The 26548-nt window shown below is 47.2% G+C and overlaps 2 protein-coding genes and 2 long non-coding RNA genes across 4 annotated transcripts in view; 3 read left to right on the top strand and 1 right to left on the bottom strand.

The window, feature by feature from the left end:
* Positions 1–26548, top strand: part of LOC135830334 (angiopoietin-related protein 7-like) — an 86672-nt gene that overhangs the window by 39400 nt on the left and 20724 nt on the right. The window lies entirely within an intron of this gene.
* The window catches only part of LOC135830329 (angiopoietin-related protein 7-like), a 32676-nt gene that overhangs the window by 4193 nt on the left and 1935 nt on the right, over positions 1–26548 (top strand). Inside the window, exons 2-6 of the mRNA XM_065342593.1 lie at positions 15870–16061; positions 17443–17580; positions 19585–19698; positions 20657–20862; positions 21244–21277. Of these exons, the coding sequence (XP_065198665.1) occupies positions 15870–16061; positions 17443–17580; positions 19585–19698; positions 20657–20862; positions 21244–21277 (684 nt within the window). The remainder of the gene's footprint in view (positions 1–15869; positions 16062–17442; positions 17581–19584; positions 19699–20656; positions 20863–21243; positions 21278–26548) is intronic.
* On the top strand, positions 12631–14294 carry LOC135830301 (uncharacterized). The gene is made up of 2 exons (XR_010556010.1): positions 12631–13008; positions 13692–14294. It is a non-coding gene; the product is annotated as an uncharacterized LOC135830301 (long non-coding RNA).
* Positions 13521–14544, bottom strand: LOC135830300 (uncharacterized). The gene is made up of 2 exons (XR_010556009.1): positions 14381–14544; positions 13521–13897 (listed from the first exon to the last, which is right to left on the bottom strand). It is a non-coding gene; the product is annotated as an uncharacterized LOC135830300 (long non-coding RNA).

Here is a 26548-nt window from a genome sequence, read left to right on the forward strand (position 1 = left end):
TCCCAACACAGTGGTCATGCCAGTGCGTTAGACCTGGTTATAACCAACCACCCACTACTTCTTTCTAACCTCTCAACTGCCGCACCGCTGGGTACCTCCGACCACGACATTGTCCTCGCCAGACTCCAATTACAAGGTCAGCGAGACACACGAAGTGTTGCCATCCCTGAAGAACCAAGTCAGTTCAACCTTTCTTCATTCGATACATCCCTCAGAGCCTGCGAAGAGTGGTCCCTCGTTAGTCAGTGCTTATCGAATATCGATTGGTTAAGCGAGCTCCAGATTCCTCTTGGTAACCCATCCCATTCAGTGGACTTACTCAACCATATACTGATGAAAAAAATATCGTCGTACGTTCCTATGCGCCGCATCCGACAGCCATCCAATCACCCAGAACTTTCCCAACCTCCCTGGCTGACACCAGCCCTGCGAGCTCAGATCAAACGCAAGCGGGATGCATTCAGTCTGTACAAAAAAATCCCCAACACCCGCAAATCAGGCCAGATACAAGACAGAACGGAACAACACCCGCAATCTCTCCCGCTCAGAGCACCATGCTTACGCTAACTCCCTTACACTGTACTCACAGGCCACAACGCCAACATCACGGCGAACGCTACATACCTTTATCGGATCATTACGTTCACCACCCAGCTAGCGACATTCCGCAACGCAACTAACTGTTCAGGATGAAACGTTTACGTCACCTTCTGACATTGCAAATGTTTTCAACAAGCAGTTCGTAGCATTTGGCACCTCCAACAATCCAGAGTGGACTATCCCGCCCATTGCTGACGCTGATAGCACCTCCTTCTTCACATACATTAGAACAACTCCTACCAGCGTTGCTAAGTACATCAAATGCCTCAAGCTGCGCAAGGCAGCTGGCCTGGATGGTATCACAAACGAACTACTAAAGAATCGAGTAAAGATCCTTGGTTCGTCAATCTGCGATCCATTGAGTTCAATTTGTAATCTGTCCTTCTCATCTGGTGTTTTTCCATCTGTCTGAAAACGCTCCGTTGTTGTCCCGATTTACAAAAATAAGGGCAGCAAATCCGATCCAACAAATTACTGTCCTATTTCCCTCCTTTCTGCAATATCGAAACTGTGTGAGCGCGTCATGTACGACCAGTTGTATGCCCATGTAAACCCTCTACTATCTCCAGCCCAGTCTGGATTCCGCAAAGAAGATTCTACTGCGTGGCAACTTACACGCTTTACTCAGAACCTGCTAGAACGCAGATATCAGCACAACTTCAACCTAGTTTGTTTCTTCGATCTATCAAAGGCCTTTGATACAGTGTGGCACCGTGGTTTGTTGGCCAAAGTCGCCTCCTTTAACATCGGTGGCAATGTTCTGCGGTGGCTCGAAAGCTACCTATCCTCCCGGGTCCAACAGGTCAGGGTGTCAGGTTCGCTATCCCAATCGCTCGAAGTATGTTCCGGTGCGCCACAGGGCTCAATACCTGGTCCTCTTCTCTTCTTGCTCTATGTAAATGACTTAACTCGCGTTCCAAATACCTCCCTGTACGCCGATGATACTACTCTTGTGGCATCTGAACTTTCCCTGCCCATGGCGTGTAATTCTTTGCAGTCGGAAATTCGCTCAGTGGTTGAATGGATGCGTCTCTGGAAACTTCGACCTAATGCTGGAAAGACTGTCATATTGTGCATTCCACCTCATCCACGTTCCGATCTTTCCTACATCGACCAGTACCTACTCCACTTCCCTGATGACCGGACGCCCATCCCAATTGTTGGCCACCACAAACACCTTGGAATCATCTTTGACTCAGGCATGATTTGGTCCCAGCATCTGGAGTATCTCGAGCGCCGGACAAGTTCGGCTGTTGGTGTTCTATACAGTCACATGAGCCATTTACCACTAGTATGTCGTCGGGCTTTCTACGCCTTCTATATTTTACCCCTATTTTTTTACTGTAGCATTGTGTGGTGCAGTGCTGGAGCAGGAATGCTTACGCGGCTTGAACTAATGCATCGCAGGATTTTGAGAGCGATATTTCGCTTCCCACTTGACACCCCATTAACAATTCTGTATTCCCAATGCAAAACTGTCCTTTACAAACCATAATTAACAGACTCTGCTGTAGATTTATCCATCAGATTAGACTGCTGAAGGCTCCAATGCATATTCAAAATGCGCTTAACTGGTTTAACTCCTCTTCGTCAAGTCGTAATAAACTAAGATTCCCTATTTCAAGAAATAACTCAATGAGTTGCTCGCCTGTTTTCATAAGCTATTGTCTCTGGGACTCGCTTCCCCCAAAAAAGCAATCATGTGAAAACATTTCTGCCTTTGTTCGTGATCTCTCCGACCATTTGCCGTAAACCTAATAATACAACTTGATTTGCAGCCCAATCGTTTCTTTTATTGTTGTTGTTCTGATTTGCACTTGTTTTTCTTTCTTCTTCTTTTTTTCTTCTTTTTTCTTGCCATGGCTGGCTATAATCGCTCTCACCTAGAACCTTCTCCTTGATTGGCCTTGGCCATGAGTGTGTGCGTAATAATAATAATAATAATAACAAAAACAACAACAGCAACAACAAAAACAACAACAACAATAACGACGACGACGACGACGACAACGACGTGAGAATATATAATTTCAAACGACAACAACAACAACAACAATAACGACAACAACAACAACAAAACTCAGTAACAAATCTCTGCCTGTACACACTTTGCTATAAACTAGTACAACTCAACAGAACGAAGTAGTGGTTGCGACTTCGGCGATGATTTGTAAGAAAGGGTGTGCTCCCCACACCGGAGATCACGCTATTCCGCCGACTTTACTTGACACTTGACTGACTCACGACTGCCATCCAGAGCATACGAGAAGTCCATCGAACCTTCGACTCGGCAAACCTGCAAGAAAGCACCACTCCCTGCTCAATACACAGTGTTTCGGGGAATTTACCCCATATCAGTTGAGCTTGAGTAGGCTGAGAAAGATTGTGCCTGTAGAGCACCACTTATATAGTGCTCTACAGGCACGACCATCACCAGGGATACAAACTTACAGAGACGCTCCGTTTTCAGCGCGACAAACACCTCGTGAACACCAGATAGCAGCGTGAGTCAGTGTCGCTCCTGGACGGTGAGACCAGACGTTGAGGACCCTCGGTCATTCGCAACGCTGTCACCTCCAAACCAACTAGTCGCAAGCCCGCGCTGGGCACAACAGTACGAAGTAGTGGTTGCGACTTCGGCGATGATTTGTAAGAAAGGGTTTGCTCCCCACACCGGAGCTCGCGCTATTCCGCCGACTTTACTTGACACTTGACTGACTCACGACTGCCATCCAGAACATACGAGAAGTCACACACACAACAGAAACTGCAATAAGAACTTCAATTATGATCCTAAATCCCTCACACGTCTAACGAAGTGCGCTATCCGCGGCTTCTTCGGTCTGCCACCGTGGTCGCGCACGAGCCCGATCTTTGAACAGCTCCGCCTCACCACCCTGGAGGACATGTTTAACATTAAGCTCCTCATCTTTGTCCGTCGTTGTCTGTTCTCCCGACCTAGCTCCCTCTTCACCAGCTTCTTCGTGAGAGTTACTGGTGACTGCACTCGGGGAGCAGCACATCACTTCGTTCGAGTACCATTTTGGCCCGGTCCTGCGGGTCGAGCGACCATGCAGTTCATCGGCGCAGTCCTGTGGAACCAGCTCCTGCCTGATCTCCGTTCCGAGCCCAGCCACCTTCAGTTCTGTGCCCTGCTAAAAGCGCATCATGGCTCCGCTTAAATGCTTTTCGGCTAGTGTGTTTCTGTGGTATAGCAGACTGAAGAATAGTAAACGTGTTTTGCAGTATATGTATGATGCTATTTTGTATAATAATATGTTCCCATTCCGTTTTTGCTTCGGTGTAGCCCTGAGGTTGATTGCTTATTTATTTCTACCCTTCCTCTCTCCATACTTCTGCCCCCCCCCCCCCTCTCTCTCATTCCTTCTGTCGTCCACATGTATCAAAGGAGGCGAAATCGCCTGTTTGTGGTGCGACGTTAAATAAACTTCTACAACAACAACAAATCCACCAGTACAATTGCATGTACATTAGGTATTTCCCAAATCGGCCAGCCGAAAAATTCGCCGAAAACAGTGGTTTTGAAGAAATCGCCGCTCTTTTGGCCGAATACGCATTTTTCGCACTGAATTCGCGGAAAATCGATGTTTGGTGCCTCAACAGAATGCAAATACATTAATTTTTATTTCTGTAGCCATCATCTGCGGGATGTGACTGCGACTTTAGCGTGTATTGCCGAAAACGGTCAGCAGGAAAAGACGCCGAAAATAATCAATGGCTGTTTAAGAAATCGCCGATTATTCGCCGAAAATGAATGTTTTAGTGCCTCTACAGCGTGCAAGTTAATGTACATGTATACTGTAAGAGGTGACTTCAAATACTGCTTTGAGCCGAATTCTGACTTTGGGGCTCAGTTTGGACATTCTCTTAGCAGATCGAAAAGGCGATTAGGCGAATAAATCGGGCCGATTTGGGAAATGCCTAATGTACATGTACATGTACATGAGCAAGAATTTAAGTTTATAAACAACACCAACCGTGCACTTTCGCTTGATTACAAGCCTTTGTTTGGAGTGCGAGCGCTATTCTAGAGAGGACTATGTTTTCCATTGGCTCTCAGGGAGAGGGGCACTATTCAAGCCATAATCGATAAGTAAGCCCAATGTAATCACATGCATCTTGGACAATACCTATTGTAACAGGTAGCCGAGTGATAGGCGCGGTGCAATTAACACCAGTTATCTTTTATTATTGTTCTCTTAGGTACACACCTAGGATATATTAGAAGTTAAAGAAGAAGCGGCAAATAAATGAGTTTCTCTCCGGTGCACACCTGGAGGTTGAATAGCTCGTTTAACACGCATGCACTCGCTATTGCAGACCAGTGGAGAGCACACATCATATGGAGGATTCATGGAGTGCTGGGCAACCGAATCTGGCATGTGATAATCATGTAGGATAGTCCACGCACGAGGTGCAGCCCATGAAATGGGCACCCATGAACTGGGCGGAGTGTGGACGGCCTGTATGATAGTGTGTATGTATGTCCACGCACAAAGTGCAGCCCATGAGATGGGCGCCCATGAAATGGACGGAGTGTGGACGGCCCACGCACACGAGGTGCAGCCCATGAAATGAGCACCCATGAACTGGGCGGAGTGTGGACGGCCTGTATGATAGTGTGTATGTATGTCCACGCACAAAGTGCAGCCCATGAGATGGGCGCCCATGAAATGGACGGAGTGTGGACGGCCCACGCACGAAGTGCAATGCCCTTTAGGAGGCAGGAGTGTGGGAGTATGAGTGTGATGGCCGAAGGCCGTGATAATTGCCAGATGAGAGGAGATAGCTGGCCCAGCACTCCTATTTATTTTCGTCTTGTATGAATTATGATACCTGTGTTGAATCGAGGATATCAATATTATTCATAGATGGGAAGAGGTGGGTGGGTGAGAAAGGAACAAACCGGTGTTCTTCTCACTACCCAAGCAAAGCAAATATGAAGTAGCAATACGGCCAGCGCGAAGTATGGTGTATGCGTTACGGGTTCAAGCTCGGATGTGTGCTGCAGCCGCATATGGCTGGTTGGCTGGCGAGTTCAGGTGAGTTCCGGCGTACGCATGTTACATGCTACCACAGGGTGCATTTACGTGTTACTTGACATGCATCAATGAATAGCGTGGGATCTGCGGGCTCTTTGGAAGCCGCTGGAGCGCGTGTGAAGTGGTGGCTTGTGCAATGTGTTAACCTACATTACCGCAAGCTCTAATGTGCTATTAACACGCATGCACTCGCTATTGCAGACCAGTGGAGAGCACACATCACATGGAGGATTCATGGAGTGCTGGGCAACCAAATCTGGCATGTGATAATCATGTAGGATAGTCCACGCACGAGGTGCAGCCCATGAAATGGGCACCCATGAACTGGGCGGAGTGTGGACGGCCTGTATGATAGTGTGTATGTATGTCCACGCACAAAGTGCAGCCCATGAGATGGGCGCCCATGAAATGGACGGAGTGTGGACGGCCCACGCACGAAGTGCAATGCCCGTTAGGAGGCAGGAGTGTGGGAGTATGAGTGTGATGGTCGAAGGCCTTGATAATTGCCAGATGAGAGGAGATAGCTGGCCCATGGTTGCCCAGCCTCCATGCTAAGTTGTGACACATTGCAATGCACGTGAATGACACTGTTGTTGCTATTAGCGCAGTTTGTCAGCACAATCCTAGCAGAGCAAGTTGCTGTGCTGTTCCAAACGGTCAGCCGTGTGGGTACGTGCATGGGTGCGAGTTGCGTGCCCGCGTGGCGGGTTCTTACATACCTCCATGCGTTCTGTGATGCGCTTGTACCTCTGACAGCTTTTGGGTCAGCTGCCCCATGTCTGTGTCGGTTGTCCTGATGTAGCGCAAGACACTGTCGCTTCTCCATCGGCCCATTGCCCTGATTAGCCAGTCCGGGGTACCCGCCATGGCTGCAGTTGTGGCGGCACCGATGCGGAACGAATGACCAGCGTATTCGCGTGAATTGGGTGTTCCCGTGAGTGGGAGAAGCTGTCGGAGCTCTTCTGTCAGTGCCTGCCTGGCCAGCGGTCTCCCAGGGCGGTAGCGGAAAAGTGCGTCAGACGGACAGACTGTGAAATATGCCAGGAGAGCGGCAACCGGGCAAGGTTGTGAAGTGGTACTACCGATTATCTGCATGGCCCTGACGGAGTTGGTCCGTCTTCGATTGCTTGATGTGGAAGCGGATATATGTGCGTCCTTGAGTGACATCCAGAGTCACATCCTGGCGCGTGGCATGAGTGGCAGGGTCAAACCCGGCTGGAGGCGCAGTGAATTCAGCGCATCGAAGAGATCCGAAGAAGGCGAGCACCATTGCCGCCTTGAGCATGCCCTTGTCCTGCTGGTGACACCGTTGGTCCAGGCTGAGTTGGTTGAGGAGCTTCCGCAGCAAATCAATGGTGATTGGGAGGCGAGTGCGCTGGATTGCCGGGTCAGTCGCTGTCCTCTTGATGCCTCGCATAACACGTGGCGGCAGCAATGCGTTCATCGTTGGATCTCGGAATCCGGCTTCGAGATGCATGTTGCGTACTGCGGCCATGTAGACATAAATTGTCTGTGTTTGAACCGATTGTGTGAGGTGTGCTGCGAAGCAGCTGGGCATCATGTCTGTAGCCGGCATGGGCGTCCATCTCTGCAACGCACATAATTGCGTAATTTTCCTTTCGCCAGTGGTGTACGTGCGCCGTGTTGTCGGGGCGATTGCCATGGCTGCCAGGTCGGCGACCTCCTGCATCAGTCCAGGAGAGGGAGGCAGATTGCAGTGTCCGGGGCTTGCTGTGCCGATGGTGCCAGCTGCTGGAATGCCTGTCAGAGTGATACGGAAATAGGGCTTGGCGCGGCTAAACCTCTTGTTGATATCCCATAAGTGCCGCGTAAATGTTCTGCCTGGTACGACGACGCTCGACGCAAAGGAGAGTTTCCCCAGGAAGTGATCGAGTTTGCGTTGCGTGGTCTGGGTGCAGCGTGACAGCTCGCTGAGGAGCTCGCGGAGGTCCGCCGGTTTGTCGTCTGGGAGACGGGCTTCCATGCGCACCGTGTCCAGCACAATTCCGAGGAAGGCAGTAATGTGTGAAAGCGAACAGTGTTCAGGGGAGTGGAAGTCGGCTTACTTTTTCTCAGTGGGCTTCGAAGTCTTCTCGTGGCTATCTGCAGGGCGCTGCCACCTGAAGCGGGTTGTGCTGGTCCAGGATGTGGCGGCATGTCCTTTGTCTTCACATGAGCTGCAGGCGTAGAGACGGTCGCCGGGTGTGCGGGAACAGGGCCTGCCGCGGTTGAAGGTAAAACAGACTTGGCGGGTGCTGCCCGCCACTGATGGAAAGGGCTGCGCGTGTTGAGCTGCGGCATGTGGGCAGCGGTCGCGGCTGTTTTGGAGCGTGCATTTGGTGCATGACGGACGGAGAGAGCGGAGTAGGTGAATACTCCACAGCGTCTGATTGATCACGTCCCAGCGCAGTGCCATGCTGGCGGTGTGTTGGCGAAATGCTCGATCATAGTTCAGCACAGCAGACGTCGTGAACTGTTGGTTCGCAGTACAAAGTATGTGCTGGTAGCAGACGAGCTCATGAGCTCGGTCAGGACGAGCAAGAACGACGATGCCCATGTAGATCATCCAGGCCTCCAGCCAAGCTGAGAAATCGTTGATCGCGCGCGTGTGCTTTGCGCTGAGGTTGAGCGAGAGCTGAGCCATTTCGCCGCCAGCTGTAACCAGTTATATTGGCTCCTGTCCCTGGGAGCTGAAATTTTCCGGCAAGAGTTCCTCAAGTTCCACAAACTCTCCGCGCTGGATTTTTTCAATCGCACGACGTGGCGGTGTGGGTAGAACCGAGGGCTTGGAGAGAACTGGAGGTCCTGGCAAAGTCGGAGGTTCCGATAGAACTGGAAGTTCCGGGCAGGATAGGTCCGGAGCTTGACGCTCGGAGCGTGGGAGCGATCTTTCGGGTGCGGAGCGCGCGCGTGGGAGAGATCGGCTTCCAGATCAGACTCAGCACTGTCTGTTCTCCAGGCGTTCCACGCGTTCGAGGAGAGGGTGGAGGGCGTTCATCTTCATAACGACGGAGGAAATGATGTGCGGGGAGAGCAATGAGGGCTCGTCCTGCATAGAAGCGTCGGTGCCTGGAGCGGGGTCAGAAGTCTGAACTAGCTGCTGACGGTGTGTCGGAGGCATCAGGCGCAAAGGCGTGCATGCCGTCAGTCCGCGCGTATGGCGAGGTCGAAGCCCTACCCGAGCGGCGACGGGTAACCTCGACGGCATACCCGCGTCCGCGTCCACGTCTGCTTCCTCGTACAGAGCCTCGTGGCATGGTGAAAGAGAGAGAAAGGGAGTGAGAAAGGAACAAACCGGTGGCCGCATATGGCTGGTTGGCTGGCGAGTTCAGGTGAGTTCCGGCGTACGCATGTTACATGCCACCACAGCGTGCATGTACGTGTTCTTCTCACTACCCAAGCAAAGCAAATAATAGACTGATCCCCTTATTATACTGGGTTCGAGCACGGGGGCAACCTCACTCGCGATCGAGCTAGTTTTTGAACGTGACAGCATCTTTGACAGTGTGTTTCAGGTTTGTTTTGGAATGTCTTCTGCTTAGTTCAAGTAGTTTGCGATGGCTTCGAGCGGTGCTGAACCTCCTGCTGGTAGGAGCAGAGTCTCCGAGAGAGACATGGACTGTGATGCAGCTGTAGGATTTTTTCAAGGCGCGGGAGGGAACGATCTCGGGCCACAAACAGGAGTCCAGAGGTGAGTTTTTTTGTTGTAGAAATATTCGAATCGTGAATCGTGTTTTGAGATTTATTTTGTGCCTCGGCTTTAGCAGACCGTATTTCTTTCTCCTTTAGATCGGTGCTGAAGACAATAGTAACCTTTTTCTGGTCTGCCTTTTCCTCTCCAGAGCCATCTTCTGTGAAGGTAACCGTAGTGCTGCCAAGTCACCAAGTCGTGATCGCGATCAGCAGCCCTGAAGTGGAAAAATTGATTTTCCAACGATCTGGTTGGACATCAGCCACTAAAGTACTTCTGATTTGCCTGTAGTGACAACATCAGCCATCCTTGGACACCTTGCAAAGGCAGGAAAGGCCACTGGTGGAAGCCACTGCTATGCGGTGACGATAGCAGTGCAGTGGTGATCGCTGTTTTGTGAAGTCGAAGGGCTAGACAACCCAGAGGCAGAGGAAGCAAAAAAAAAAACGATGAGCAGTGCGTGGTATTTGTTGAGCGTGAAGAGCTAGAGGAGGACAGTGCAAACACATGGACGGAGTGGATGGTGTTTGAAGAACAGTGTGCTGTGTGCCGGCTGGTGGTGATGGTGGTCTTTGTCAGCATGTATTTGTGCTGCTTCTTGTGCTGGAACACTTCTCGCCCAGGAAGGCAGATTGCGTGCTCCCTGGCCCTCAGTCGGCAATGGGGCATTTGTTCCAGGAACTTTACCCCAGAGCCAGTGATGAGTCGTACCTTTGAAAAGTTGAAGCCTGCTGTTAATCGCAAGCGTAGCGCAGTGGATTGCTCCCTCTTCGAAGCACGAGGGCCAAAGCTTGCCGCTGTCTGCAGCAAAGTGTGTGTGCGGTTCTTTCGAACCTATGAATATACCCCCCCCCCCTCTCTCTCTCTTAGGAAGACTCCATGTGCAGAGTGAACTATTTTCTAGTATATTTAATGTGAGATGGGCTGTTTACGCCCAAGATGAAGATACAGCTTTTTTCCGTTTCTATACCTTCCTAATAAAATACATCGTGACAGAGCTTTCGGTCATACTCCGCTGTACTACATCCTCAACCCGCCACCACCATGCGCTCTTGGCCGAACTAATGCACGAAGCATAAACACACCAGCACAGCAAGGACACTTCCGTTGCCAGATATTATTTACGCCTATAGACAGCTGTTTCGTTTCTTCAAGCGCATCGTTAGAGGAGGATAGTAGCAGGATACTATTAAATGATGAAATAATATAAGATGATACTAGTAGACGGTTTATGGTCCGATATTGATGATTGGAGATCTAAGAAAGCAATGACAGTGATTGCGAAATGGATAATATAATGATTATATGCCAGTCTGGTAATGCGTTGTACTAGTGAACAGTGTTGAAATCATCACTGCATTCGATGCAAATATTGGTGTACCTTTGGTTTCAGTATTGGAAAAAAAGAACCCGGTTGCTTTGGTTGCATCTGCGACTGGCTACCGGGTGTTGTGACCGGCAATGTTACCATGGGAGAAAATAAGAGCGCAAGGATCTGTTGGGTCTTGTTGTGCCGTGCCGGTGCGAGAACCCTAAGTGCATGGCAAAATAGAACTGTTTGATCCCCATTGCAGAATGTCTTGCGGTATATGGCATTGATGACTGAACATCTCGCCAGCTCACCCAGATGGGGATCATGCCCAAACGGAGGAACAAGACATCTTTTCAGCTCAGCTAGCTATATACCGTGAAACGGATGGTTAACTTGTGCCACGCATGCCAGCTTCTGTTCCATTCGGCCCAGGCTTAGACACATCAATGCCAATAGCAGCTGATCCTCCATTACATGCTCATTGGCGATTTACGGCCACCTCCAACTGTATCCGCCGTCCCTCAGCTTCCGTCTTCGCAGATCTGGCGCGGCGCAGTACATTTTCTCGGCTAGGCTCAAAGAAGTCCCACAGAGCGGTCCAAACACCTGAAGGCAAACCAGTCAGAAACTGGAGCGGCTCAGAGTCTTTCTTTATGTTATTGTACGTAAGCTGTTTTTCGGCTTTCTTCACCCCAGTCCTCACATCGTCCAACTGCTCCACGAGACTCTGTACACGAGCTCTACTTGCTGACAACTCCTGATGCAGATGCTGCACTTCCATTACAGGACCAAACTGCACTAAGCCAGGTTCCTTTCCAACTCAAAGTGCCGTTGCCTCTCCGCAAAATACTTGTTTGCGAGCATGGGGAGCTCGTGATGCAGACGCTGCACGTCCATGACCGAACTGCACTAGGCTCAGCAAAATACTGTTTTGCGATCATGGGGAGCAGGGCGTCCAGACTCCACTCTCTTGCGAAAGGCAAACCTGGTACCGTAGGACAGCTGTTTGGTTTCCTGGACTCATCCTGTCCTTGTAGAGCTGGGTGAAACGATTTCGATTTCGGGATCGAAATGATCGCTGCAACTCAATATTCAGAGTGACCATAAAACTACGTCCTTCCTCATGGGGAATTGCCTGGATCCGCTTGCTCCAGGCCGCTGTGGCTCCACACGAGGAAAGGACTGGAGTGAAATGACTTGTTTGCTTCGTCCTCCTGTTCTGACAGTGAGGAACGCAGCAATGTTCTGAGAAGGCATCCTGAAGTCGTAAAAAGGAAGACGTCTAAACTAAAACAAAACAGCTCAAATCAAAAGTCCTTGTGGCATTTTTTGTAGACAGGCTTGCACTGCATGTAGATCTCGTGTGCTCCGCACTTCGCATGCGAGAAGTCACGCACAGCCGCGGTGAGGTTGGTCGCGTGTGTGCAGCAGGATCCCACGCGACTGCGGAGTTGCCCCCTTGCTCGAACCCAGACAATAATAAGGGGATCGGTCTATTATGAAGTAGCAATACGGCCAGCGCGAAGTATGGTGTATGCCTTACGGGTTCAAGCTCCGATGTGTGCTGCAGCCGCATATGGCTGGTTGGCTGGCGAGTTCAGGTGAGTTCCGGCGTACGCATTGTTACATGGCACCACAGCGTGCATGTACGTGTTACTTGACATGCATCAATGAATAGCGTGGGATCTGCGGGCTCTTTGGAAGCCGCTGGAGCGCGTGTGAAGTGGTGGCTTGTGCAATGTGTTAAAGGGAAACTGAACGCCAAAAATAAGTATGGCTTATCCGAAGGAGAATTGGGCACTGATTCCGATGAGCTATGTCTCGAGCCGATCAGAGAAGAGGAACTGTGTCAAATTTCATAAATAACACCTCCCATATTTGGAAATTGGCCTTGATGACGTGCGTACTGCTTAGCTGTCACCATGCTGTGCATGTTCAGCAGTGTAATTGAATGGAAGAAAACAATTACTTTGGTGTTTTGCAGCTCTGTTTCGTTCCCTGACGGTAACCAAATCTAGATGTAGGAATCTGTTGAGCAGGAGAGTGACACATGTCTTCCCGAAGGCTGTCCAGGCTGCAGTGGTGATGAAGAAGACACGATCATCACCCCGAGATCGATCGTAGCGAATTGGAAAACTCATGGTGAATTTGCTTCCACTCCAAGGCAATGTCGAGGTATGAAGGGTGCTTGTACTGTCTTCCAAAGTGAAGAGGAGATGAACATGGCTTTGCATAGCTGTTCTATGCCAACTTACCTACTCTTGCTGGCACCGTAGTGGCATATTGCACATTTCGTGGACGAACAACTCTAGTCACTAGTGGCTAGTGAGCAACACTAACAGGTGAGATTTTTCAATTCGACAAAAATTGTTTTTGTTTGAGAACTGACAGTGGCAGTCATTAGACTCAGTAGGTGTCTTTGCTGCTTCTTTCCCTTCATTGGTAGGGTTGTGCTTGAATAGTACAAGTGCTTGAAGTAAAATAATAAATAGAACATGTGGAACATAAATCTAATCAAGCATCAGTACATGTATTGCGAAGTTTAACTTCAAAGCACATGAAATCACAATGATCACGAAGTTTATGTAATCAGGAGTACACCCTGTGTTCAACGAACACATACACACATGCTGTATTGCGCACACACATGTACACATGTGCGTGCGCCCCCACCCCACCCCACAGACACACGCATGCAGCGCGCACATCCATACACATGTGCGTGTACCGCCCCCCCCCCCCACACACACTCCTACCCATACACATGTGCGTGCCCCCCCCCACACACACGTGTGCACATACAGATACACGAACACACACGCACGAACACACACACACAAGATACGTGTAAGTGTACATGGTCTTCCTGGTGCAGATGCTGAGCCAGCACAATGGAAAATACCTCCATCAAGATGCTTGATCAAGTTTTGTGATAATGGCACTGTTTGTTTGTTTTTACAAAGAAGTGTGGGAAAGATTACAATGCATTATAATTCATAATTGTTCTTTGCCTTGTACTGTGCAGACCAGAATGCTTTGCTATCAACTCCTGGCTTTCCATCGGCATGGTGTTCAGCTGCAGCGGCATCTGGTCCGGGGAGTTCAAGTTGCTGGATGGCTGCACTGACACAGGATGGGTTTGCGTTGGCAATGCGATACGGCAGTCATCCCACATCACGAGCTACATGTTTATGTAATTTATATTGTCGCTCGTCCAGCAACGTCAAGGCTCTGCATGTAAACACAGGAGAACACCATAATACTACTCAGGGGATAATAATTTTGGATATCAATTTCGTGACAATTATTAGATTCACACAATATTCACAACGTATGCAACACGATGCTGTCTATTGACACTACTTCAAACTGAAGTGCTCACTACTCCTCTCCCGTTTTCATCTCCCTCTACCTTATGAATACTCTGCATTACTGGTTTCGTTTCTACCCTTTCCATTGCTGCCAGTTCCCAGTCTTTTTCAATGCACAGCACCACCTTGACAGTCATTTTTGTGATTTGATGTACACAAACTTTGAAGTTCAAATTCGAATTACATGATCAGATTTTTGTTCCACATTTTCTATTTATTTTTACTTCAAGCACAACCCTACCGATGAAGGGAAAGAAGCAGCAGAGAGACACCTACTGAGTCTAATGACTGCCACTGTCAATTCTCAAACAAAAACAATTTTTGTCGAATTGAAAAATCTCACCTGTTAGTGTTGCTCACTAGCCACTAGTGACTAGAGTTGTTCGTCCACGAAATTTGCAATATGCCACTACGGTACCAGCAAGAGTAGGTAAGTTGGCATAGAACATCAGCTATGCAAAGCCATGTTCATCTCCTCTTCACTTTGGAAGACAGTACAAGCACCCTTCATACCTCGACATTGCCTTGGAGTGGAAGCAAATTCACCATGAGTTTTCCAATTCGCTACGATCGATCTCGGGGTGATGATCGTGTCTTTTTCATCACCACTGCAGCCTGGACAGCCTTCGGGAAGATATGTGTCACTCTCCTGCTCAACAGATTCCTACATCTAGATTTGGTTACCGTCAGGGAACGAAACAGAGCTGCAAAACACCAAAGTATTATTGTTTTCTTCCATTCAATTACACTGCTGCACATACACAGCATGGTGACAGCTAAGCAGTACGCACGTCATCATGGCCAATTTCCAAATATGGGAGGTGTTATTTATGAAATTTGACACAGTTCCTCTTCTCTGATCGGCTCGAGACATAGCTCATCGGAATCAGTGCCCAATTCTCCTTCGGATAAGCCATACTTATTTTTGGCGTTCAGTTTCCCTTTAACCTACATTACCGCAAGCTCTAATGTGCTATATTATCAAAATCTCCTCTAAACAGAAATGAGCAGCAGCTTTTATGCAGCAGACGCCGTACGCTTACATACGGAGATACACTAACTATACATCAGGCAAAGCTCCGTATTAGTTCCGTACTACTTCCGTATTGGTCGGGTAGGGATACTACACTATTGCTTCTCGTTGGCTAGCGTAGGAATGACATAAGTCAGCAAACGTACAGCGAATCCAATACCAATAGTTCAGATTGTAATACTGCAAGTGAAAAGTAAACAAGCGTTTCGCAGATAGCAGGTATACATATAGCTACAAGACGGACTAATTGTACTTACTTACAGTGCAATTAGTCCTTCTTGTAGCTACATGCAAGTGAAAATCACATAAAATTATTGTTAAAACATTTACAAATTTGTGTATTGGTCACTATGGATATGTGGAATTCTGTAATATAAATATCAAACGCAAAACGGAGAAAGAAAAAAAGGAAAAGGAAAAGCATGCATACAGCATTTGAATACTTGAAGAGTTTGAGTGCTCTTTTGTATGAAGTGTGAGTGCTGTAAAGCATATTGTCAGAATGGTGTTGGATGGGTGTACATGTATGCGTGTGAAGGTTGTCGCTTTAATTTTGCTTTTTTACTGAAATAACAGGCATTGAAGGCACAAACTGAGTAAAGAATCATTACACTGTACTTCAAGTACGTGCACCGGATATCGGTACTTTAAAAGGCTACAAGGTAACAGGAGCTCCCGTCTCTTTCGGACAGCAAGCTCTTCCCCTTCACCGAATTCATCCCCTTTAAAAACATTTCTTGGTTATTGATTTGAGTCCTCTGAAGTCTTGTTTGTGTTCCTTGCTTGTCTTTCACTGCAGGCATGGAATCATGTATCACTCGAGCACTTCAATTGTCACAAGTTCCCCAGGCTAGTATTCACCCAATCACAAGCACTTTGCAAAGCCTCTCACCACCAGTCGATCAACTGACAGTTGACAGCGCCAACCCTGCAGTTTTGGCATATGTTCTGGGTGGAGAGGATACTTTCAGGCGATTTACGCACTGCTTGGGTATGTAAAGACACCTAAGGTACTTTGCAGTTTGCATACATGACCTTTCCGGCTTACAGAAATGCCTCCGCGGTGTTGAGCACTGTCAGCACACTGGGTACATCCTCCGCTGACCTTTCAGGCTTCAATGGTTAACCATGTTGAGTTTAGGACACATCTGTAGCATGACCAACTGCTTAGCTCCCCCCCCCTATACCCTGTCTATTAAGAGTAGAGGTCAGTTTTTCAGGCCTTTTTTGAGTAGTACATTGTACTGTTGAGCCACAGAAGTAAATAAATTCAATGCAATATAATACAATAGACAGCTGCACTTTTAGATGCCAACATTCATAGTTCGCTTGTTCCTGTCTTAAGTGCGCTCACCTTCCGCTTTCTTACGTTAATAAGTTAGAACCTTCCAGGTCGGATGGCTGCTGGTTTGCGAATTCTAAACGTGATATAGCTAAGAATCAGGTGGTTGAATGTTGATATCACACAATCAGCGTTGTGCTAATTGTTGCACGTTCTGACTCACGGGGATCTTGCATTGTATACCGGTATTTGCTAATGTTGAACGTTCTGACTCACGGGGATCTTGCATTGTACACCGGTATTTGCTAATGTTGCACGTTCTGACTCACGGGGATCTTGCATTGTATACCGGTATTTGCTAATTGTTGCACGTTCTGACTCACGGGGATCTTGCATTGTATACCGGTATTTGCTAATATTGCACCTTCTGACTCACGGGGATCTTGCATTGTATACCGGTATTTGCTAATGTTGCACGTTCTGACTCACGGGGATCTTGCATTGTATACCGGTATTTGCTAATGTTGCACGTTCTGACTCACGGGGATCTTGCATTGTATACCGGTATTTGCTAATGTTGCACGTTCTGACTCACGGGGATCTTGCATTGTATACCGGTATTTGCTAATATTGCACGTTCTGACTTACGGGGATCTTGCATTGTATACCGGTATTTGCTAATGTTGCACGTTCTGACTGACGGGGATCTTGCATTGTATACCGGTATTTGCTAATGTTGCACGTTCTGACTGACGGGGATCTTGCATTGTATACCGGTATTTGCTAATGTTGCACGTTCTGACTCACGGGGATCTTGCATTGTATACCGGTATTTGCTAATGTTGCACGTTCTGACTCACGGGGATCTTGCATTGTATACCGGTATTTGCTAATATTGCACGTTCTGACTCACGGGGATCTTGCATTGTATACCGGTATTTGCTAATGTTGAACACAAATAACAGATAACCTGTGAAGCCTTGGCCCTTCTCTGCTTTCATTTTAACGTTCTTGTCTTCGGTTTTCGTATCAGCATTCTTTTCTCAATTTGATTGGGCATGTTTTGTCTCATGATTCTTGGTTCATGCAGGCGGTCGGCTTCAGCAATGTCGCCAAAGTCCCCCTTGTAGCGATGCCGGAAAGTGCATCTTTACACGTTCTCAACAAGGGCAAGGCTCGTACATTTGCAACTGTGATGATGGTCATACTGGAAAGTTTTGTGAGACAGGTACGAAACTTGAATTTGAACTCGAATTTCGAGCCAAAGTAATCATGGATTAAAAATAAAGGACTAAATGTTACAAGTTATGCCTAACTGTCCACCAACGTAACCAAATCATATTCAGTCGGCGAGTGCGACAAAATGGCACAAACGGACAAGGAGTATTGAGACTTTGAGACAGTCAACGTCAGTTCGTCGAATGTTACAGCGCTCATTGTCAATTTGCGCAGGTAATCATTAAAGAGGAAGTATACCCTAAAATCAAATTATTACCAGTTGTAGTCTTCGGGGTGTGGAGTCGAATGGTCTTGGCTCGAGGAAGCTGAGACGCTCCCTTCCTCCTTTATTCCCAATCGAACTCGCGCACTTCCACCGAAACAGGGTGACTGCGCCCTACTAGATAGGGATTTGTATGGAAAAAGTCACTAAAAACGCCGTTTCGTTTCGTTCATATGGATAAAAGCGCGGATGACAGCGATTTGTCCATATGTTGTAGTCCTTTGGACGCTGAGTCGACTGGTTTTGGTCCGAAAAGGCTGCGATGCAGCGTTCGGCCCTTATTTCCAATCGAACACGGTTGAGTAAGCGTTGGCGTGCTCATGTACAGCCTGTTTGGGCCCGTTTATGTCACTCGAGTTGAACCGTGGAACCAGGGAGTCGTAAAAGCCTCTTACGACTCCCTCCTTTGAGCTTTTGTGTTGAACCTTGATGTGAAAATTGTAGCCTGCATGCACGGTGACAAGGCGACTGGTGTACGCATGAGCACGTGACCGCTTCCTCAACCGTGTTCGATTGGGAATAAGGGCCGAACGCTGCATCGCAGCCTGTTCGGACCAAAACCAGTCGACTCAGCGACCAAAAGACTACAACATATTGACCATTCGCGGTCATTCGTGATTTTCTAAGAACGAAACGGCGTTTCTAGAGACTTTTTCCATACAAATCCCTATCTAGTAGGGTGCAGTCACCCAGTTTCGGTGGAAGTGTGCGAGTTCGATTGGGAATAAAGGCGGAAGGGAGCGTCTCAGCTTCCTCGGACCAGGGCCATCCGGCTCAGCTACCCGAAGACTACAACTGGTGAAATTTTGATTTTAGGGTATACTTCCTCTTAATTTAGAGATAATTATTATGGTAGAAAGAGCGAAAGACAAAATGTTACGCGTTATAACTACTTCACTAACTATCCACCAACGTAACCAGATCTTATACAGTCAACGAGTGCGACAAGATGGCACAAAACTGACAATTGACTGTACAAGATCTGGTGACGTTTGTGGACAGTTAGTCATAGCGCGTAACATTTTGTCCTTCTCCGTTTTTTTCCCAGAGATAATTATGTCCGAGTCCATAATTATGTTTGCCCAAACGATAGACTAAATTGAAGAAACGGCTGTTCAGACACAAAACCGATACTAGTAGACAGTATTTTGACCATATTGAACTTATCACTGACTGACACTGATCTCTTTGAGTTAAAAAAGATCATTTTGTTTGTCAAATTCGTTGTCTGAAGATTGCTATAATTATGGCATGAAACTTTAAGTTACGACAATCAAGACGCGTGGTTTTCCTGTGACTCGTTTCAAATTCATTTGTAGATTTTTAAAGAACTCATCACATTTTAAATTCGTCAAGTACAAGTACAAACACAAGATATGTAGATGACCAGGTGGCAAATATCTTGCTATGTTAGACTGTTTATTCTGTTGGCAGGCCACAGTCTACCATTCTGTGCATCGCTTGACCTAAAAATGACTTTGCTCGGGACATTTCACTTCACGGAAAAACGAAGAATGTGATCCTCAAACTGCCGATATGCACATTATTTCTTTCCCTCAAAAACATACACAACATACATGTACATGTACTTCATATGACATGCGTTGAGGGAACCAGTGAAATTCAACGGTATTTTGTTTGCCTTTCTTCTGAGTTCTATGCGAAACTCTCACTTTAAAATACTACTACTTTCCATCTTGTTCCATGTTATTTGCCTTTACTACCTCCCAGTAATGCCATCATGTTCTGGTAATCCATGTCAGAACGGTGCAACATGTCAACAGAGAGGATCATCATTTCATTGTCAATGTCCACCACTGTATATTGGAAAACATTGTGAAGAAAGTAAGTATACAAGAGAACAAATTGATGCTGATCTGATCAAGTGGGAAGTTGTACTATTTTTAAGAAATCGTTAGGAAGGGATAATGTTCACAATGCCCATCACTAATCCTTATCTTAGCTTGCATCATAATCAAACAAAATGACGTGTTCTCTTCCAAATTCCACAATCCATCATCGGTGCACAAAGAAGCATCAGTAAATGCTCCTAACGTCGTTGGTAGATAACGTTAGATCACTAGAAGTACAACCAGCAATTTCAAACGGTCCACAAAATCAGGGTTGGTTGGCGCTTCCAACTCTCTGATAATCTGATAGGCCGCTTGCGGTGGGGGGGGGGGGGTGTCGGTGATTGGTTGTGACATATCCAATTGGCATCTTATCGTTAACCAACTTCTAGTAGGTTGTGAGTTGCCTAGGTGATACACGTGAGACGCTGTGTGTGACAATGATGTCCAAGCTAATCATTTTCCCATTGCGGCTTCACACCTTCCTGTTGGTCCAGTTCCACTTGCATGCAAACAATTTCGAAGCAGCTTTTCTTTCAAATGTACAATTTTTCAGTTCTTTACGACGTCGAAGTGGAAACTGTCTTGCACAAGAAAATGATGACCGCGCGTTACAGACATCTATCATTACATATGTAAGGAAGGTATTACCTAGTCAAAAGATGACTTCTAGAGAGTACGTAGATGTATAATTATGCTTCCGGTCACCGTTGAACGATGGGTGCCAATAGTCGTAAAACGTAGAATGAATCTTGATTGATTTCTGTAGCTTTGATTGCTTGTTTTAGTCACCACAATACATTGATCAACACGGCTAGGAAATCGATTTGGAAAACTCTTGGGATTTCGATGATGCGTGGCGATGATTGGGGATAAACAGTGCTCCTGAAAAAGCAAATAGAACCCAGTCGAGTCTTCTACGAAACGTGATTTTTGTGTTGTTTGCTCTCCAGAGTGGTTGGACGTAGCTAAGTTTAACCAGCAATCCAACACATTGCATCAAGTCAGTGAGGATGTTTCACAACTGAAACATGAACAACGTGCTGGAAGACAGGATGATATCAATCGTATTGATTCATATCTCCAAAAACTGGGCACGAAGATTCTTACTAATGTAAACTCCACTATGAATCAGATGTCATCTCAAGTTGCCGAACTGGTGAGTTCATCATATAGCGGATTGCATCAGGTGTACTAGTAGAACATGTGTTTATCATGATATAAATAACTTTTCAATGACTGAACCAGAGTCGGTGTGGTTAAGCTTACTTCCCCTACAAGATAGTGAATGCTTTATGAGTGCATCTAATCCGTTATTATACAAGCCAAACAATTACTGTAGATTTGCACCCCAAATTGATGCGAAAATGCGGAAACGATGCTAAAAAGAAAATTAATGTAAAAATTTGAAAACTATGTTCAGTGTTTTGCAGAGTTATAGAAACAAGCTTGTGAGTGCGAATGCCTTTTTAGTCTTTACATGCATATTATTATTATTATTATTAACAATGTTGTTTGCTCTTGTTGGGGTTTCCCACAGAATGAAAAGCTCAACGAAGTCCAGGGAAATCAAGGTAAACATGTAATGCAATAATAATGAAATATAAAGTATGACTAACACTAGTCTAACAGTCCACCAGGGTAACGAGATCTTGTACTGTAAGATAGCGCCACCTAAAGGCACAAAACCGACAAGGATATTGAGACATTTGACGACCTGGCTCCTATCTCCAACACATCCACAAAGCCCAAACCAACATACTTCAAACTGGGAAGTCTCAGGTGAGAAAAGTTCCAATGAGGGGAGGGGATGCATCGATCTGCAGGTCTGAGATTTGTTATTTCCTTACTGTCCGCACTTCATGACCCATAATGAAAATACCCAATATAAGTAAGTAAGGATACAATCTGCTAATCGTCTTGCGACATGTTGTACTGCTTATCGTGTTTTGAAGTAGTTGTTGCCGTACAATCAGTATCTTTTTAGGTTAATGCAACCTTTCACTCCAAGTAGGCAAGGTTAAGTTTACACGCAAGTGGGTAAGGCAGGGTTTGGGTATTAATGACATGTACATGTTTATGGGTAAGTACATAGGTAGTATTATCAGGTATATATGTATGTATGTAGGTAGGTAGGTAGGTAAGTATGTAGGTAGGTATGTAGGTAGGTAGGTAGGTAGGTAGGTAGGTAGGTAGGTAGGTAGGTAGGTAGGTATGTATGTATGTAGGTAGGTAGGTAGTAGGTAGGTAGGTAGGTAGGTAGGTATGTAGGTAGGTAGGTAGGTAAGTATGTAGGTAGGTATGTAGGTAGGTAGGTATGTAGGTAGGTAGGTATGTAGGCAGGTATGTAGGTAGGTAGGTAGGTAGTTAGGTAGGTATGTAGGTAGGTAGGTAGGTATGTAGGTGTGTAGGTAGGTATGTAGGTAGGTAGGTAGGTAGGTATGTAGGTAGGTATATAGGTAGGTAGGTATGTAGGTAGGTAGGTAGGTAGGTAGGTAGGTATGTAGGTAGGTAGGTAGGTAGGTAGGTGTGAAGGAAGGTATGTAGGTAGGTAGGTAGGTATGTAGGTAGGTAGGTAGGTATGTAGGTAGGTAGGTATGTAGGTAGGTAGGTATGTAGGTAGGTATGTAGGTAGGTAGGTAGGTAGGTATGTAGGCAGGTATGTAGGTAGGTAGGTAGGTAGGTAGGTAGGTATGTAGGTAGGTAGGTAGGTATGTAGGTGTGTAGGTAGGTATGTAGGTAGGTAGGTAGGTAGGTAGGTAGGTATGTAGGTAGGTATATAGGTAGGTAGGTATGTAGGTAGGTAGGTAGGTAGGTAGGTAGGTAGGTGTGAAGGAAGGTATGTAGGTAGGTAGGTAGGTATGTAGGTAGGTAGGTATGTAGGTAGGTAGGTATGTAGGTAGGTAGGTATGTAGGTAGGTATGTAGGTAGGTAGGTAGGTAGGTAGGTAGGTATGTAGGTAGGTAGGTAGGTATGTAGGTAGGTATGTAGGTAGGTAGGTATGTAGGTAGGTAGGTAGGTATGTACCCAATGCTGTGGACAGCAAGCTGTTTCGGCCATAAAGGCCTCATCAGTACAGCTACGAGTTAAATAGGCCGAGCTACCAGCCATGGTGCAAAGGAGGCACCACAGACATTAAGGTAGCTCGTCGCTCTAGCGCCAGAGTGCTCAAACTACAAAATGTAGCGGGCACTGCGCGATGCAGCAGCACTAGAGCAGCCTACTGGTAGGTATGTATGTATGTAGGTAGGTAGGTAGGTAGATAGGTACAGTGGTTAGGTAGATACGAGTTACGTGGGTAGAGAGATAGGTAGGTATCCAGCAGGTAGATGGTTATATTACCATAATTATAACTACAGTGAAATTTACAAGTGTGAATTTTAACAATCAAAGCGAGAAATGAACAAAGGAGAAAGGAAGGAAAGACAACGTGATAACACATAACAGCAGTACATTACACCTAGAACATTAACGGCCAAGCTTGGCCGCACTAAACACGAGACGTTACTTGAACAGAAGCTACGCACTCAGCGGACGAGGGCGAAAGGAGGGACGTGATAGCAGGGTGACGGCCGAGTTGAGTTCAATGGACCCGGTCAGACGGGATGGACGAGACAGAGAGAGAGTACAGAGGAAGCGGAGGATGGAACGGACGGCGGAGGGAGCAGTGAGTCGGAGAGCAGTGATGGGAGTGATGGTGAGAGTGCCGGTGAGAGTGTTAGTGTTGTGCGTAGGTTTCGTGGTAGCAAGTCTTCAGTGTACAATCATCTGCTGGCTAGTCCTGATTGTTGCGGTGCGTATTCCGACTCTTCGTTCACTGTATTGTGCCGTGGTCGTCATGGTTATGGACTACAGTTAAAAGTGTTGGAAGCTATCTATCAGCGTCTGTACAAGCCTAATTTGTGTGTACAGAAAGATAGTATAATTGGGTTGAAATTGTTCAAGTAACGTCTCGTGTTTAGTGCGGCCAAGCTTGGCCGTTAATGTTCTAGGTGTAATGTACTGCAATTATGTGTTATCACGTTGTCTTTCCTTCCTTTCTCCTTTGTTCATTTCTCGCTTTGATTGTTAAAATTCACACTTGTAAATTTCACTGTTGTTGCTCTTAGTGTTATTTCTCTAACTTAGATTTTCTATAATTATAACTATCAACTTCTAAGCTCGTATTCCATTCCGTTTTACCCTTGAGTATCATGCCAGTGGTTGCTGGAGAGAATTCAAGGTCAGCTCCGGTTTCTTGGAGTCCTCCAGCTTTTTTTATTAATTTTTTTATACGAAAGTCCACTATATTCCCGAATATGTGCGAGAAGTGGTGGCGGGGCCAGGCTGCTCTGCCGACCTCAAAGGTTTCGGCGTCTACGCAGACAAAGCGCGCCATAATGCAGTAAAACCATGAAGAGGGGAGGAAGAGGGGAAATGAATAATAGTGAGAAACAAGGACAATGGGTAGATGGTCGTGAGAGAAGCAGAGTGAAAGATAACATCACATTGTGGTAAGGGGGGGGGAGGATGCTAGTGAGGCACTGGTCTAAACCGTTTCATAGGGCGTCGGTGGCTGCTTGCCAGTTCAGGTGCAGCAGATACTTGTTGCATTTCTACCGTGCTGGTAGAATGGTCGCTGGTAGGATGTTCCACAAGGGAATAATGCAGCCTGGGTAGGAACCCTGGAGGCTGCTACGAATGCGCGGGCAGCGTCGACTTGAGCTGGAGCGGGTGGTAGTGGGCAGTCTCCGTGGCTAACTTAGTGGATCGACCACCCACTGGGAGGGGATTGGCTGGAGGTGGAAGGATGGGCTTCAGGGGGCTTGTTGGAAGGTAGGACAGCTTGAACGTGAACGAAAGCGCAGCAAACAGTCGGCGGTGTTTCAGGCTGGGGAGCCAGGCGCCTGGGCCAATCACCTTCAGCGCCTTGTGCTGGATTTTGTCCAGTCTGGATGTACCTGACCCCATCCACACCAGGCAGCAGTATTCCATTGTTGGCCGCACGAAGCCTTTGTAGACTGCCGTGCGGCCGCTGGAGTCCAACAGGGGCGCAACTTTTCTCAGGAAGTGTAGGCGTTGGGCAGACTTTGAGGCCACGGCCCGGAAGTGTGCTGCGTAGGACAGTTGCGAGTCGAATGCTATGCCGAGAAGTTTAATTTCCTTCTCTTCGGGAACAGTCACTCCATTTAAGAGCACTGGTGGGAACGCTGGGGGAGGCCTTGCGGTGGTCGATGATGAGGGCCTGAGATTCGGATGCCTCGAAGGTGACCTTCCACTTGGAACCCCAGTGGGAGACGGCGTCCACTGCTTCCTGGAGTTGTGCTGCAGAGTCGGATATGCTAGCGGTGGCAGAGATGCACTGATACAGTGTCGTGTCATCTGCATACGTGGCAAGCTCAGCACCAGCAGGCAAGGTGTCCTCGCAGTCATTTACGTACAGGAGGAATAACGTTGGTCCAAGGATGCTACCTTGTGATACCCCTGCTTGGATATGGTGCAGGGAGGACTCTTGGCCGCCCACAACAGCCTGCAGGCGCCGGTTGTGTAGGTGGCTTTCCAGCCATCCGAGAAGCGGTCCGTCTAGACCGTACACGGAAGCCTTATGCAGCAGGCCAGCATGGCTGACTTTATCAAAGGCGCCTGCTATATCTTTCGCCAAAACATGGGCGGCTCCTCCAAGGCCGGCTGCTCTGGACCATTCACAGTGGAGCTTGGTTAAGACGTCGCTTGTGCTCAGGCACTTTTTGAACCCGAACTGTTTCGCAGATATGACATTGTGGGACTCCACGAAACTGGTTATCTGACGATTGACAATTGTTTCCATCACTTTGGATATGATAGACAGCAGAGACACAGGTCAGTAGCGTTGAGGCAGGTTCTTGGATTTCTTCTTGTGAATGGGTGTGACTCTAGCTGTCTTCCAGAAAGTCGGCATAACCATGCTGTAGAAGCTAAGGGAGAACAGTTTGGAGAGTGGCTTACTTAGGGGGTCAGCACACATCTTCAGAACTCGCGCGGAAATGCTTCATTTTTGATGTTAATTTCCATGCCATGACGACCGTATGTGAAAAAGAACACCTCTCCACCAAGAACGAGAATCCAGACGAGATCGAATCGAGTGGAAAGACGACTTTTTGAATTAAATTTTGGGGACGATCCCTGGTGACGTCATTGGTGAATAGTTTGCCAGCTTAGTGCGATGCAGTATAGATGTATTATTTTATTTATTTATTTATTTCTGCCTCTCGTGGCATGTCAAGACAGCCAATTGAATTGAGGAGAGGGTGAGACCAACCACGGAAGAAGAGAAAAAAAGAAAATGAAGAGCACGTACACAAAGTGGGAAGGGATTAGCAACTTTAAAAGCAATGGGATGCTCAGCGAGCTATGCAGCGGAAGTGGTGACTGTGACTTTGTTTACTGGGAGATACTGAAGTGCTGTCTGACGAGGGTACGGAATTTGGGCATATCTGGAGCTTGTCTAACACTGGGAGGTAGTTGGAGCCACGTGGAGTAGGAGGGAAAGAAAGGGGAATTTACGAATAGGGTAGATCTAGCTAGGGGGAGACGAACGCAGCTTCGGGTGGTGCCACCTGAATTGAACCAATTAAGGGACTGTAAATGAGCAGGGTTCCGGTCAAGACAAATTGAATGTGCCAGGGTGCACTTGGAAGCATCAAGGTAATGTTGCAGAGTGGTAGTGGATGCAGCAGCATACAAGTCTAGATTTGTGATATAACGATCAGTACGAAATATGATGCGCAGTATACGGCGATGGAGAACTTCTAATTTACCTATGTGGGTTTTGTTAATGGTGGACCAGGCAGGGAAGCCGTACGTGAAGAGGGGAAGAATGTATGATT

This window comes from Sycon ciliatum, assembly GCF_964019385.1.
Source record: "Sycon ciliatum chromosome 5 unlocalized genomic scaffold, ocSycCili1.1 SUPER_5_unloc_1, whole genome shotgun sequence".
Classification (NCBI taxonomy): domain Eukaryota; kingdom Metazoa; phylum Porifera; class Calcarea; order Leucosolenida; family Sycettidae; genus Sycon; species Sycon ciliatum.